The sequence below is a fragment of the Rhinolophus sinicus genome, chromosome 14 (genome assembly GCF_057876585.1).
Source record: "Rhinolophus sinicus isolate RSI-liver-muscle chromosome 14, RSI-T2T, whole genome shotgun sequence".
In the NCBI taxonomy this organism is placed as follows: domain Eukaryota; kingdom Metazoa; phylum Chordata; class Mammalia; order Chiroptera; family Rhinolophidae; genus Rhinolophus; species Rhinolophus sinicus.
Window position 1 is genome coordinate 9927678 of NC_142514.1, and position 16130 is coordinate 9943807.

The 16130-nt window shown below is 52.8% G+C and overlaps 1 protein-coding gene across 8 annotated transcripts in view; it reads left to right on the forward strand.

The window, feature by feature from the left end:
• Positions 1-16130, forward strand: part of KAZN (kazrin, periplakin interacting protein) — a 1016124-nt gene that overhangs the window by 848645 nt on the left and 151349 nt on the right. The window contains exon 1 of one of the 8 annotated variants that reach the window (XM_088790135.1): positions 8004-8466. The exons of 6 other annotated variants lie outside the window; for them this stretch is intronic. In XM_088790135.1, the coding sequence (XP_088646261.1) occupies positions 8259-8466 (208 nt within the window). In that variant the 5' untranslated portion in view covers positions 8004-8258. Of the gene's footprint in view, positions 1-8003; positions 8467-16130 lie in introns of those variants that run through there. One more of the 8 variants, XM_088790137.1, reaches the window with a different exon arrangement.

Here is a 16130-nt window from a genome sequence, read left to right on the forward strand (position 1 = left end):
ACACCACGGCCACTGAGAAAATGACCTTGCTATGCTCCACTGCCTCTTTTCTCCTACGCAGAAGGGCATGAAGACTTAGCAGCCCTTCAGGGGCTCTCAACTTTGTCAGCATCAGGGGTACCTTGAGGGATGTTACAACAGACTGTCATACCCACCCCCTGCGTTTCCCACTCAGGAGATTTGGGGTGGGGCAGAAAATTTACATTTCTCAGAAATGAACCGAGATGATGCTGAGGCAGCTGGTGCAGGGCCACACTTTGAGAACCGCTGCTCTAGGGCTGAGGGAAGTCAGTCCGGGCCCCTGATTTGCTGTGTGCCCTGGGCAAGTGTCTGAGCCTCTCTGGGCTTCTTTTTCTCAGAAGGAGAAGCCAGCTTTATCTTTGAATAACGAAACCATCTCAGTGTTGAGGTACTACTTACTATTTGCAGGTAGCTCAGGGGTCTTCATATGAAAGGCCCAGGCCCTTGCACAGGGTTCTGGCCCCGTGGTTCCAACTTGCTTGTACCCACTGAGAACTGAGTTGCTCTAGGAGAGATGGGCACTTTAAGCCTTGAAGGGACAAGCCAGCCAGCATCTCTGGGCCTCAGCACTCACCCTGCATGCAAGAATCTTGAAGCAGGGCGCAAGCCTGGTCTTTGGGACTATTTTGTTTCCTTGGGGAGGTGAGTGGGAGCATCTCACTACAGTCCCAACGATAAGGCATCTATGGCATGGAGAGTATAATCAAAGTCACATATCTGACAGCAGTTCCCCTTTCTCATCTTAACATCCGGGTGAACTGTGCGCTTCCGACACACTGGGGTTCTGTTGCCTCTCCTCACAGGATCGGGGACAGGAGTGGACTCGCAGCAGAGGCCGAGTACAAACTGGCAAAGAAGCAAATGGCTCTCCATTACTGAACAGGCAGCGATGCCAGCTTGTCTGGCTGTCTGGCCCTCTGCAGTTACATGGGCCTTCCCACCTATGGTCTCCTTTGTTCCTCACAGAACAATCTTGCGGAGATAGGCAAGTATTCTTTACGCCCATTTCACAGGTGGGGAAACTGAGGCCCCAGGAAGGTGGCCTGACTTGCCCAACTTCCCTAGTAAGTAAAGGGCAGTTGCAGGAAAAAAAGTGTAGAACTCCATGCCACCGACCATCCTGTAGGTAATGGCAGTGGAGATGGGGTTGGGAGAGAGGGGAGTGAGGAATCGAGACCCTTCCTGGTCCTGGGGTGAGGGTGGCAAGGGGGACAGGGACAGCAGGGAGGCACGGGAGAGTGCTGGAAATAGTTTCTCCTTTAGAGAAACTGCCAGTATTTCCCAGGGGCCTGCCTTGGGCCCTCTTTGTCTCACATGCTGGCACAAAGACTGCACACTGGTTTGCCTCTGAAGCCCAGTACAGCGCCTCGCACGTGGTTGGTGCATAAATCAGGATTTGTTGAGTCAAGGAATGAATAAATGAAGTCTGACGTGAAGTACTGCGTCTAAACTTACCAGCTGCGTGATCTTAGACAAACCGTTTTACCTCTCCAAGTCTCGGTTTCATCAGCCGCAAACACATTCTAATACTAATTGTTAGAATGATAAACAGCAATGGCATAATAATTAAGAGAATAGGCTCTGGAGCCAGAAGTGCCTGCATCTGAATCCTGGCACCACTGTATACTGTCAGGCAACCCTACTAACGCTCGGCTTGTTTCCTCATTGATAAAGTGAAGACAGTGATAGTACTTGTGTCGTGGGGATTAAAATGAGCAATATGCGTAAAGTGCTCTACCCAATATTACTAATAACTCTTAATGATGATGGCGCCATCTCTGTGCATTGATGAATCAGATGATAACATTTAAGTAACAGGTACCTAGCAGAGTACCTGTCACGGAGGTAGAGGTGCTCAGTAAATAGTAACTGTTATTCTTATCTTGGATATTCACTGGCCCATGGACTTCTGGGTCTCTTCAAGCTCATATAGGAAGTGAAAACACAGGGTCTCAAAATTGCAGTGATGGGCATAGAGGTCCCATTCCCAGAAGCCACCAACCCCAGGGTTAAAGGACCCCGGTAGGGGAAGGTGAAGTACCATCAGTGGCCACTGGGGGCAGCAGAGGACCCATCCTCCCCAGCTGCCCTCTGCGGTTTCTCTGAGTCCCGTCTTTAGAAAATAATGAAAACCGGATTGGCTTATTCCACTCTGCCCACAGGCAGACATTCTTGTAATCCCGATGTGAGGCATTTCCCGTCCCTTCTGAGTGTTAGACTCCCAACCCTACTTTATCAGCCACATCATCTTGGGTAAGCCCCTTGGCTCCCTAAACCCCAGTTTTCTCATCTGGGACATGGGGTTAGGGTGGTTTGGAGGATTGAATGAGCTAGAAAGGACAGTCCCTGGGGCAAAGGGAGTGCTAGGTCAATGACACCTGCTGCCAAGGTAGCTTCGTGGTTATTAGTATGGACTCTGCAGCCAGACTACACAAGCTTGAGTCCTGCCTGCATGACGCCTTTGGGTCAGTGACTTGACTTCTCTGTGTCTGTTTCCTCATCTGTAAAATGCAAGTGATAATAAAAGGACATGTACCACTCAGGGTTGTTGGATTAAATGAATGTGTAAATCAATATAGTAAATGCTATGTAAATGTTTGTCAGTATTATTATAAGTGGTAGTATTTTTGATGTTACTGTTTTTATTCTGAATGAGCTGCAACATTTTAACTCCCTGCTTGACATGAACTCCCCAGAAAGGGGTTTAAAGGAGACAGGAGAGATGCTGCCCCTGGATAAGGAAGGACTTTTTTGCTTTGTTGCAATTGCGAATCTACCTTGGGACCCAAGACAGTATGAGAGGCAGGGCTCAGAGGCCAGCTGCACTCTGTGAAAATGCTTCAATGCTGGGCTCTGGGCTAATCCTCTGCCTGCAGGGCAGGTCCTCTGGAAGCCCCCAGAGGGGGTCAGCGTCTTAGTCAGGATCTTCGCCAGAGTACCGGTGAGCCTGTGACAGGCACACAAAAGTCTCCAGCCAGGAAGGCCTTGCCAAGACAGATGGCAGGATGGACCTTGGATAAAATCCTCTGCCCCCCAGGGCAAAGGTATACTCATAAGTGCGCGTTTGGAGGAAAATCCTGGTCTAATCCTCCCCACTGCACCTGTGCCCCAGAACCCCACTGCAATGGCCAAGGGAAGATCAGCCTCAGCCACAAAGCCATCCCAGGGCCTGCCAAAGCACTTCCAAGGACTTTGGTGTCCCCAGGAATGGACTGAAGGCCGCAGACATCCATGGGGATAGACGGAAGTACTTGTCCGGCTTGGAAGCCATGGGCCTGTCACTCAGGCCTCCTCCAGAAGTGTCCCTCAAGCCTTTTTCTGAGGGTTTACCCTGTGCCAGGCACCATTCCGAGCTCTGCACATGCCTCTTGTCATTGAAACCTGCCACCACCACCCTCTGAGCCGGTAGCCTTCATCATCTGCGTTTTACAGATGAAGCGCGCCTGAGGGCCGAAATCATTTGTCCAAGATCATATACTAGTGAGTGTTAGAGCCAAGATTTGAGCCCTGGTCCCTCTGCCTCCATAGAATGTGTCCCCAGCCTCCTGGGACAGGCAGCCTCCACCTGGCCCTCAGCAATCCCTACCTCCTGGTACTCACACCTTATAATCTCTCCCACCACATGTGGGCCGGACCTAGTGACTCACTTCTAAGGAACAGAATGGGTGCAAGGTGATGGATGTCATTTCCAAGATAGGTTACAAAGAGACAGTGGCTTGCATCTGTGCACACCGTCTCTTGCTCCTTCCCAGAGCCCTCTGGGGGAAGCAAGCTGCCATTCTGGGAGTAGAGCTATAGATCTATGGCAAGGAACTGAGGGCAGCCTCCAACAGCCTGTGAGCAGCTGAGGTTCTCAGTGCAACACCCCACGAGGAACTGAATCTTACCAAGAGCCACGGGAGTGAGCTGGGGAGTAGACCCTCCCTGATTTGAGCCTTGAGTTGACTGTGCTCTGGCTGACGCCTTGACTACAGCCTAACCAGCCATCCTGGATTCCTGACCCACAGACACTGAGAGATAATGAATGTTGTTGGTTTTAAGCCCCTGAGTTTGAGGGTGATTTGATACATAGCAATAGGTAACTAATACACTTGCTGTCACGATTAGCAACACACACAAAATATACCCACACAACAACTATAAGAAGGATGGAAAAGACTGACCCAACCATAGTGGGCAGAGCTGGGAAAGGCCTCCTCACCCCCACGGACCCAGCCCTTCATTTTGCTTTTGCCGGTGAGGGTGCACGGATGCATTGACAGAAAGACCCTGTCCCATGGTCACACACAGCTGGGGGGGACCTGGCATTGCTGTTGAGGTCTCCAGACTCCCGGGAATTGTTGCCAGGAGTTCACGAGGATATTCCGCGAAACTGTGCCTATTCCTAGGAACTCAGAGCTGCTGCCTTCTCTTCACTCCAGGTGTTGAAGACAGTACAATAATGTTGGCTGAAAGATCTCAGTAAAACTTCTTCTACAAATACTAAAACCACAGCCAAGGAAAAAACAAATACCTGAAAAATTCCAGTGGGCTCAAACATTCATCTGCAAGTAGATACCAAATATAGTAGGGTCCTATAATGCAATGTTTCTGGGTTTTGTTCCTTAAGCCAAATATTTCTTGTCATTTTCTCCTGCAATCTAAAGGAAGTTCCCTTAGGAATGAGGGGACACTGTGAATGGTAACTGCACTGACCCCTGGTGTCCCTGTCCACAGACTGCTTTGTGTTTCCTGTCAGCCTGAGGTCAGGGTCATGGAGACATTGACTCACCTCAAAGCTCAGAACCCAAGCAGCCTCCCCACCCTTTGGCTTGACCACCCACTTCCCCTCCCTACCCCCCAATTTCCCACTAAGCCTCTGCTCCTTACTGAGGTGTCCAGAGGACTGGATGGGAACAGTTCCTGCAGCCTTTCCCCACCCCCAAACCCTCCCTGCCTGCTGCCTTGCAGAGGCTTGGAGGACAGAGTGAGCCAAGTCTCAGGCCCAGCTGTCTCCAACATCGAGTCCCAGCATCCCCCAGGGAGGCTGGGAAAATCATCTGGGAGTAGGACCAGCTACATAATTTGCAAAATGAATGTGCGAGGCCCTGAGTTCCAAAATAATTAAGAATTTCAAGGCAATGACAGCAGAGCATTACCTCCAAGCATAGGGCCCTTCTGGGAAGGTTGCACGCTCAGAAGCTGGCCCGGTTTTGGGGCCTCCAATAAAACCCACCCCGCGTTATCCTTCCTGGAGGGGCCTGCCAAGGTGCTCGGGCAGAAAATGGGTTGTCACTTCTTGACTCCTGGATCTCCTGTTATAAAACCAAACAGAAACGCCTCCTGGGCCCAGAGTGTCCTCATAATCAGAAACATACCTCAAGGAAGAAATACCTCCTCCCCACCCAGCACCCCCAAGGCAGATGGTTTTCTGGAAGACTGCAGGCTGCCGCTGCTCCCAGAGTTTTGCCTGCGAGCAGAGTTGTGAGCAGAGAGATGGAGAGGCTGAAACTGACTGGGGGAGGCCTGGGCAGTCTGAGAGCCCCCTGAACGCTAGGGAAGATGGGCCCCACCGCTTGATTATGTCCTGGTCCTGAGTGTGGGGCGACAATAACACAGCCAGGCCAATCTTTGCTGAGTAAGCAGACCCATAGAAATTCACCGGGGCTGTGGGCATGAGAAACGGCTTGGGCTTGGATTGTTGAAATGCAAGTACTAGAAAGCGTGTGCAGATTTCTGAGAGGTTGCAGCAGGGACCAACAAGGGTAGCAGTGAAATTAGGACTGGTGGCCAGTGGGCTAGATAGAAACTTCTAGACATATTTACTTTGCTGTTCTTCCTCCTCCCTCTCCTTTTTCCTGCCCTCTTTCTTCTTAAGTTTCAAACAGCTGCCAATATTTGAAACTTAGATTTCACTTAAAAATTCATATTCCTAGTAGCTCTAAAAAATAGAAGAGAACCTCGGGTAACACTACAGCCGCATGTCTGCATGACAACAATCTACTGCTTACCTCTTCAGCAGCTGGTGGCGTCTTGTTTGCCACAGTCCCCACCACTCCCTAAAGTCTCCCTGACACAGCATCCAAGTGACAAGTGTACATCTCCATGCCGGTGCTGCTGTGTTCTTGGCATGAAGTTGGGAGGAAAGTGCGTGTCTCTCTATCAAAAGTGAGAAAATAGAAGGTCAACCAAGAGCTCCATGTATTCCAAGACATATGGAAAAGAGTGTTTCTTTGTGGAACTGAAGAGCCTTCCTACACATTTAATATGCAAAGGATGTCTGAGTCAAAAGAACACAGCCTAAATGCTCTTACGAAATGAACCACAGCGGTCCCCACACAGCCTACCTCACTCATTCATGTCCCCAGTTGGGTCCCTGAAGACATAGAAACAGACTCCTGAACCAGACGTCTCCAGAATACAAGGGCAATCCCAGCTTCTCCACCCACCAGGGCTCAGAGCAATCTTTCTTTTGTTCTGTTCTGCCTGTTATCCCAGCAGAGGCAGGGGACTTGGGGATTCTGTGTCTCCTCTCACTTTCTGTGGGATCAGTTTCCTTCCCCCAGAGTGGTGTGGGTGTTTAACCCTATAGAGAGTTTTCTTCCCCAGCTGGGAGCACCGTCAGCATTTGGTGCCCCAGTCAGCCCTCCACTGAGTAGTCCGGTTCCAGTTAGAGAGGGGAAGGGAGTTTGAGGCAGCCCTGTGGACCTCCACAGCTGGGCTAGTTTCCCAGTCATTGGGAGGGTAAGGAAAATGTGGGGGTGGAAGCTGGGAAGGCCATGATGGATGGTGGCCAGACCACAGAGCTTGCTGACAGGCGGGGCTCCTTACCCACAGACAGTTAAGTGACAAAGTGAAAGGCGTTAGAGACCTGGTGGGGAAAGTAATTCAGTTCCCACCGCTTGTTGGAGAGCCATATGCCAGTGACCTAGAAATTCCCAGAGCTCCAGCCTGGGCCAGCGGGAGCCAGAGGTTACCGAACAAGGCCTGGGAAGGGTGGGGTGCATGCTACCTGGAAGGGGAGGCTGGGGGCGCCACGAAGAGTGTGTGCCTCCTCACCTGGCCATGCAGCCTTGGCTCCCCATGTGTACAGTGGGGGTGGAGGGGAGCCAGACCTGCCTTCTGGGGCTGTGGGGAGATAATTAGGCCTTCTAAACATCACCATAATCCCCAGATCAAAGGGGGTTCAGAGATGCAACTCACTTGACAGCGAGTGAAAACTGCCAGCCACTGAAGCATCCACTCCAGTGAGTGAGTTCCGATTTGCAGACCCTCCAAGGTGCCACCCCCTACAGGGCTTGGCGGGCCTTGTGATTGGCCTCCACCCACTCCCAAGAGGTGATACCCTGGGAATCACCTCTCCTGCCACATGGCTGCCTTAGAGGGGAGATCGTAATTACTGTTGCCCCATTTTATAGATGGGGAAACTGAGGCTCGGGGAAGTGAAGTGCAGACACAATCCTCCCACACACACCAGATGACAGCCTCCTCATGGATATGGGCCATGTCAGCTTTCTTCCTCACTTGCAAAGTGAATGCCCTCAGCATCATATTCACTTAAAGAATGACTGTGTACACAGTACAGGTGTGTGGCTCTCACCCTTTTGCCTGCCGACTCTTCCTGCCCTCTCCCTGCCAGTTACTGGGACTTCAGCTCTTCAGCCAGGTTGTCACAAGGGTTGTCAGAAGAGTGGAGATAGATAAGCAAACTGGGGTGCCAGCCATCCCTTGATGTACTCACTTGGGGCTTTCCGAGACCTGTCACTTCCGACCCCTGTGACACTGGCCATCTTTCTGACCCTCAGTTTCTCCAGGAATGACCGTGTTGGGGATGCACCGAGTGGCCAGGGCCCGGCGCACAATGGACCGACTCAGCGCTCGCTCCCCGAGGCGTTCGGGCGAGTCCAGGCGCTGCCCAGGGGCCGGGAGGCGGGGCCGGGGCGGGGCGCGGGCGGGGCCGGGGCGGGGCGGGCGGCCGGCCCTCTGTAGTCCGGAAGGAGCGGGAGGAGGAGCCGCGGGAGTGAGAGTCGTTCCCACGTGAGGCTCCGCCGCCGAATTCCTCGCGTGCGGCGGCCGCGCACCGCCCGGCGTCCGGCCGGACGGAGAGCCCTGGTCCGGCGCGCGCAGGCGGCCGGGCGGGAGTCCGGGGCGTAGCCTGGCTGCGCTCAGATGCGGCGGTGGCCCCGGGGGCTGTGAGCCCAGCGCCCGCGGTCCGAGCCCCCAGCGCCGCCTCGGGCAGCGCCCCCCGGGCACGCGGCATGCGGGCGGCCGACTCGGGCACCTGGGAGCGCGTCCGCCAGCTCGCGGCGCAGGACGAGCCGGCGCCTTTCAGCGGGGCGGGGGCCGGGCCGGCTCGACCTCTGGGACCCGCAGCCTGCGAGCGGTGTGCGGACGCGGCGGGGCCCGGCAATCGGCCCCGCGCCGGAGCGCCCTTCGTTCGAGCGGATGGCGACTGCAGCCAACTGGGTAGGTGCGCGCCGGGCAGGGAGAGCGGTGCGGCGGCAGGCCTGGGGAGCCGCCGGGGCCGGGCGCGCGGGGGCGCTCCGGGCCGGGATCGGGAAGCCGCTGGTGCTAAAGTTCTCGCGGTGCGCGAAGCCGGGAGCGTCGGGCGGAGTGCAGGGGGAGACGCGCGGGACGTGGAGTTTGTTCTTCAGCGTGGGGGCCTGGATCTCCGGGCTCCACGGCTTTCCCGCCGAGCCACCCTCCCTCCCCCCTCCCGAGGGCTGCAAAGGGAGGTCAAGGCTACGCCTGCAGGAGCGCTGCGGTCCCCGAGACGCCTGGAGACCCAGCTCTGGGCGAGACCTAGCGCCTGTTCTAGGCAGCATGGGAAAGGGGCCAGCCCATGCCAAGAAGGGAGGGCTCCCCTGTGACCGCACCTGTAACCCACCTAGTGGCTCCATAAAATGCCAGGAGAGCCCCTTCTTTACCGCCGCCCCTTGGAGAGAAAGTAGTGACTCGTATTTTCTAAGAGATTTCTCATACACTTGAACGACTAATGCAGAAAGAGAAATTGCAGAGGTATAGAACAAATGCAGTGGTCTAATCGAGTAAGGTAATCCGCCCGAAGCGAAGAACAACGTTTTAGTGTTAAGATATCTCGAGTGGGTGCGCCCATTCCATTCTGTTCGGTTCTCAGCTGGTCCCCCAATGACCCCACCCCCCCACCCCCGCGCAAGTTAGGTCATGGGGGCGGGGCACAGTAACCCCTGGATCTCTTGACTCTAGTGTAGGAAGAAATTTATGTGGAATACTGGAAGACTGGAGCTTCCGAGAAGGGTCTGTCATCAGCAGTGTGAAGTTTGAATACCTTTCCCAGGAAAACTCGGGGGTGGGGGGGTGGACAACATAATTATTCATTAGTTCTTGAACAACTATTGTGTTCCAGTGATTTACATGCGGTATCTCCTTAAATCTCTTTACAACCCTGGGAGTGAGGCTCTGTTATCTCCATGAAGGTGAGGACAAAAAAAGCCGGAGGTTAATTGACTTACCTTAAGTTCCACAGCCCCAAACCTTGGTGCTGGGATTTCAAATTTTGTCTCTCAAGTGACACCAGAACGCCTCGCCCAGGCAGCAAGCATATCAGCTGGGAAACACCCGGCTTATTTACCTAATGGTTACTTTTTTCCTATGAGAAAAAAGGCAACAACAGCAAGCCCCCTTATTCCAGGCTGCCTACGTCTGTTGGTCTCCCTAGAGGATGGAATCCTGAGGGGCTTCTAGTTCTAGCCACAGGAGCTGGGACTGCCAACCAGCTGTCTCTGATTAGCTGAGCTGCTGGTGTCCTGGAGCAACTGAGGTCTTGGGTCACCAAGGGTCTAGCAGAGGGGTGCTGAGCCTTGAAAGGAGCCTGGGTCCCTGGACCCTTGGCCTTGGGGCTGAGCCAGCTGTAGGAAACAGTTCAAGTCCAAGACAGCTTGGTGTAACAGAGCATAGATGCAAAGAATAAGCAAATAGGAAAACTTGGGCAATTGCTTGATCTTTTTGAGACTCGGTCGGTTTATACAGATAATAGTCTCAACTAATATTTGGATCATTCAAAAGCCGGTGTCTGCGAAGCACCTTGCCTAGTTCATGATTGTTGTTTTAATAAATTTTAGTTGTCAGCTCCACTCGTGGGGCACCTATCAGTGCCCCCCTTGACTCAGTTTCCCATTAGGATGTGATGCCATCTGCTCCATCTCCACCCTCCTGAACTGTGTCAAGATGACTTCTGCCTTGTTTGTAAAGTACTTGAGTGACCCAGGCTGACTGTTGTGCCAGTGGAGGTTGTTATTATGTAAACGCATGGAAGATGGCTGGGTGGAGATATGTGAGTTTACCGTGTGTGTGTATAGACTCCATGTGTGTTCATAATAACAATATCCTAATGACATGGTGAAGCTGAGAACATCTGTCTCTGAGGTCTGGGGTGGTGGTTATTCCCCGTGGCCCTCAAGGTCTCCCTTCAGGGCAGAGGCAGTAAAGATCTTCTTTCCTGATTTACTGATGGCATCACCGGCCTGAAACAGGATCAAGCCAGCAGTTAAACCAGAAAGTTTTGAGTTCTCTCTCCCCCACCACCCTTCACCTTCTTCTGGTGTCTGGTTCTTAAAACCTAAATGCAGTTTCTGCACACTTCCATGGCGTCCAGGCATTGAGAACAGCCTGCCATGGACATGGGTTCCCGAGCCACTGGCTGCTGCAAGGGGATTTCCTCAGAGAGATAAATGGGAACTCTTCTGGCTTAGCACCAAGAGCTGAAATTTTTGCTGAAATCAGCCTTTTGGCCAGGTGGTGAGGTGACTCACCCGAGGGTCTCAGCACCTTGGTCCCCAGCTGAATGTGACATTCAGTTTACGGAGCTGATAGAGTTCCCTGTCGGAGGACGGAGTCCAGTGTGGGGGAGGGGAAAGGAGAGGGGACGCTTGCTTGGCGGGATAGAGGCCTGGACACCTTGACGTCGCTCATGGGGAGTGTCATCCTAAGATCAGCAGGCTACAGGCAGGCCCTGTGCTGGTGACAGCTCTGGCCTCTAGGATGGGGCCCCTTCCAGGGGGCGTTACTGTTCTTTGTGCACAGACTCGGGACCAGACCAGGAGACGTAGAGAGTAGGTACTTGTTCCATCTGCACCTGGTTCTGCCGAGCTCCTTGGTACCTCAGTTTTCCTCTTGGTACCATGGGAATAACCTGTCTGAGGGCAGAGCATCCCAGAGCCCCAGCAGAATGAGCCAGGTGCCACCCTCAGGGGGTCTTGGGCTGAGGATGTAAATTGTTCCATCGTTGGTTGTCCATTCATTCAGTTGCATTTCTTGAGCATTTACTCCTGTCAGGCAGTGTTGTAGCTGCCAGGGGTAGAGCAAACAAGACAACTACAGCCCCTGTATCCATGGAGCTTATATTCTGTGGGAGATTTCCAGTGGGCAAATACACGTGGCGTGTGTCGGGGGACAGTAAGTGCTATGCAGAAGAATAAAGCCCGGTGAGGGGTTAGTGTGATGGGAGTGGGTGCTATTCGGTATTTGGGTCCGTTGTCAGAGAGAGAGTGAGCTTGAGAAGGTAGCGAGGTACATGGGTGCTGAGTCCCTAATGCAAGAGGGTGTTGCCCATCAGCTAAAGGAACCAAGTCATTGTTTCAAAGTTCTTGGTAAATTCGTATCTTTGCAGACTGGGCACTTTATCTGTTCACATCCGTAGCCCACGCACACTTACAGGCCTAGTTCAGATGCCACTGCCTCATTTGACTCTCCTCTTAACCCCCAGCTTAAAATGCCACAGGACCCTGGAGCCACTGTGATTGTCTCTCTCTCTCTACTTTTTTTCATTAATTCTTATCTTCTCTTTCCTTCCCCTCACTTAAAGCTCACCAGGGGAGCAGGCGCTTGTTTATCTGTTAGCTCCCAGCATTGTCCCTCAGGCATGGAGCTAACCTAAACCAAGCTTTGTCTTATTCAGTCGACTGACATCCCCTGGAGAAGGTGCGATTGCTAATCCCATCCACCGATGGGGAAACTGGTGCTCAGGAATATTTAGTAACTTGCCCAGAGATCACACAGCTAGTAGGTATCACAGCCGGGACTTGGTCCCAGACTGTAGACCTTACCGCAGTGTGGAAAGACCTTGTACGGATCCTAAGAAAGTAGACCTACATTGGGTTTCCAGTCTGTTTTTCCTTTAAATTTTTATCTTAAAAGGTTTGTTCTCTCATTGACATTCCTTGTTTTGAGCAACTCAAGCATTTGCTTATCTCTGTGCCTTTAGCAGTTTCGGCTGTAGGGTCAGCTTTGTGTTTTCCCTTCTGCAAAGGATGTCTGCTGGGTTAGAGGTGAGATTAAATCTCCCCTTGAAATTGGGGTGCTCTTTGAAAGACACCCACTGGGACTATGGGGGTTTAGTGTGAGCTATCTTGGGTAATGGGGTGTGCTAGGGACAATTGAGGGCTTGGCTGTCCTGGACAGTCAGGAATGAAAGTCACTGCTCTTGAAAAAAATTCAGATTAGTTTCCCTCAGGAGGTCCCCTGAGGCCCAGAACCCTCCACCTTGCGTGAGTGCCCAGGGAGTTGGGCAGAACCTTCCTCCTGCCAGGACAGGGGGCATACCATAGAGGGCACAGGGCACCAGCTTTGGAATCAGACATCCTGCTTCGAATTTCCCAGCTCTTCTGCTCACTAGCTATGTGTTCCCAAGCAAGTTATTTAATGTTCCAAACCTCAGTTTGCCCATCTATAAAATGGGATCATATTACCCACGTCAGAACTGTTGGAGAGGAATCTATAGTCTCCTTCATCCCCATGGAGCCCAATACTACCTATGCCGTGAGAGAGGGAATTCCCATTTATCCAGAGTACACATAACTGGAATGAATGTGTGTGTGTGTGTGTATAAAATTTCTAAACTTTTTGAAGTTTGAAATACTGGAATTTGATAAGACAGGTGATTCTGAAGGACTGCTAGCTGTTTATTTGGCATTCCTGAGTCATCAGGAAATTTCCATAGTCATTATGCACTCTTTATGCTCCTTGTGACATTCCAATTGAGTTGACTGGATGATTTGCTAGGACCCTCCAGCCATTCTGGAGGAAGCAGTGTTTTTAGTTCCCTTTTAACTGTCTCAAGAGCCACTGAGCGCCTGGCTCGAGGAAATGCGACCTTGGCGTGAGCCTCTGTCATCCATAACACGGCTCGTTGACAAGAGTGGAAAATCAGGTACGTTGGCGTGTACACAGACTTCAGCAGATAAACACACCCAACATATCATTAAAGCCAGCCAGAGCAATCGCCATGGGGATCCGTGTATGCATGAGTCACGAGGACTATAAACACTCCAGAGACGGTGGCAAGCCCTGGTTACAAGGTGTATACGTGCCTGTGTGTGTAGTTACTTTTTATGAATTTACTGTCCGTAAATGCGTTTCTTGTTGAGCGTGTCAGATGAGTGCCTGTCGGGGAGGGAAAAAGTCAGGGTTGCCTCCTGTTCACAAGGACCCCCTCTGTGTCCCCTGTGGCTGCTGCCATGCGTTCAGGTGGGGCCCTCAGCCTTTCTCTCATCTGCTGTTTGGATGCCTTCAAGAGAGGCCAGTTAGAAGGTGCTGTTGGTGGCAATTCCTCAGAGACCTTGCCAAGTGACATTAGGTCAACAGGTGCTATCGCAGACCCTAATTTGGAAGAAATTAACAGCCAGAAGGGTATGACAGGTGAGCCCACTGGAGTCCTGGCTCTGAACGGTGTGACACCAAGCCTGGGCTACAGAGAAGGGGAGTTGGTGGGTTCAGTGGTGGTGACCCTCCCAGGGCGTCCTCAGCCCATGTGCCGGGCTTTGTGGACTGTTTTGGGGAACACCCAGCACCTGGTGGCCCCTTTGCAGGTGTTGCTGCCCAGATTTGCAGGCTGGCTTAGGCTCCCAGCTAGTGGGGCTATAACCATATCACAGGCATTGAGTGTGTTCAGTACCTTTTTGTTGTACAGAAGCTTCTTTGGGGGCTAGGGGAGAAGTAAAAACGACAGCCGCCAGCTCCTGGGAGCTTTATGCCCTCACCTCCTGGCTCAGCCTTGCCAGCGCACTCCTCACTTTGAAGTCCTGTGTGTCCAGTTAGGGAGGGATCTGTGTTTCCTCTTGGTAAGGTCCTATTAATGAAGAAGAATCGTTTACAGAGGGCCAGCCGGGAGCTGAGTACTTTGTGGCCTGTGTTCCTGTTGCTCTAACCCCACCCCTGTAAGATAACCTGACGTTCTCCCCATCTTCCAGGTGACACAGTTGAGGCTTAGAGAGGTTACACGGGTTGTAGTACATGGCTGTTCCAGGCCGCTCTGCTCCCTGCCCTTGGGAGGACCATGGCTTCTCCCTGCAGTGTCCATCATCAGCTGAAGGTTCCCCGAGGGCCACCAGGGCACCAGGCAGAGGCTGCCACACTGGGAGTCATGGGATTCTTTCCGTGGCACCTCTGGCATGCTGGTTTCCAGTCAGCCGGAGGCATTTGGGAATGAGGGACTCTGGGGTCAAGACTGCTCCCTGGGCTCCAGGAGACTGTCCCCCACCCGTCCCAGCCAGAATCAGAGGCCAGCTGGCCCCTGACGGGAGGTCCGACCCTGGCTAATTGGGAACCTAGACTGCAGAGTCCGAGGGGGAAATCTTAGCGGGGAAGATGTCAACTCACTTCCTGTACAAGGGGAGGAAACAGGTCCAGAGCAAGGAAAGAACCAAACTGCTGTCATGGGTGGTGGTTTCCAGGGCCGGTGTAAAAACTGAAGGTACATGGGTGTATTGGCAGTGGTGAGTTTTCTGTCTTCACTCTCTTCGCTAACTCCCTCTGACCCATTGAAGGGGGCCTCAGGCTTTGGGAGTCACAGTGGTCTGGGGCGCTTGCCAGTATGCAGATTCTCAGGTTTTACTTCTCCATTCTGATTCTGTAGGTCTGGAGAGGGGCCCTGTATCATATTTTCATCAAGTGCCCTGGGTGATTTTCTATACAGAGGTTCCAGGGGCCAGACTTTGAGGACCTCGGCCCTTTGCCTTTTTGAAATTGGGTTAATTTTAGAGTAAGAAGCGAAGGAGGCCATCTGCTCTGGCTTACCCCCTGCATTCTGACATCAGCCGTAGCAGCATCCGTTTCCCTCCCAGAGGTGACCCAAAGGGGACAGTAGGTATGTGAAGGTCCTAGTTAAATCCCATCGTTTCCTTTTCTAAACCAATCTCCATCCCCACCCCCACCCCCATTCCTGGGCACAGCAGTCTTCAGACTCTATTAGAAAGAGGCACATGCTTCTCTGTCTTGTGTACTCACAAGATGGGCAGTGGTGAGAAAGCAGCCCGAGGGCGGCTTTGTCTATGCTCAGATGCCCAGCTCCGTGCCCCAGGCCGCCACCCGCCACACACATTCCAGCTCCAGCAACATTTCTTCTTCCTTGAATTCCGTGTTGAGGGGACAGAGGAGACCACACCCTTGACCCAGAGTTCATCCTGATGCTTTAGACGTGGCCCCATCCCCTCACTCTGGGGCCTGCTCTTCTAGGCGCCCCGGCTGGGGCCACCCACCTTCCCCACCTCTCTTGCATCCCTTTTGTTGCTGGCCCAAATGGTGTGCACATGGCACATGTGTTCCGTTGAGTGGCTTATCTGTGCTCCCTCCAGCATTTCTCCTGGGCCCCTTACCAGACCTGGACAGTCAAAAATATGTGGGGATAGGCCTAGGAATCTGCATTTTAAATAAGTTTCCTCCACCCCCAGATGATTCTGACCCACTCTGAATCATCTGAGGACCAAGGCTTCTGGCACCTACCATCTCTTTCTCCGTGGCCCTTCCCAGCCTCCAGTGGCCCATCAGTGCCGTCGTGCCTTTGTCCCCCACCCCAGCGCCCCACAACCACATGAGCCAGGCCATGAAGATGAGGTGCCAAGACCAGCCAGGTCAGCCTCTCTGAGAACTTGTTAGAGATGCAAATTCTCAGCCCGTCCCAGACCTGCGGAATCCCAAACCAGGGGTTGAAACCAGGGGTTGTCCCGTAGTCTGTCTTAACCCCCTCCTCACGGTGATGCAGCTACAGCTTGAAACCTATCACTGAGCAAGACGGTTGGTTCTAGGAAGCGCTTTCCACGTAAATTTATTTCCCCCAAATCTTTTCCGTCTTTTCCCTGTTACCCTCCTGTCCCCTG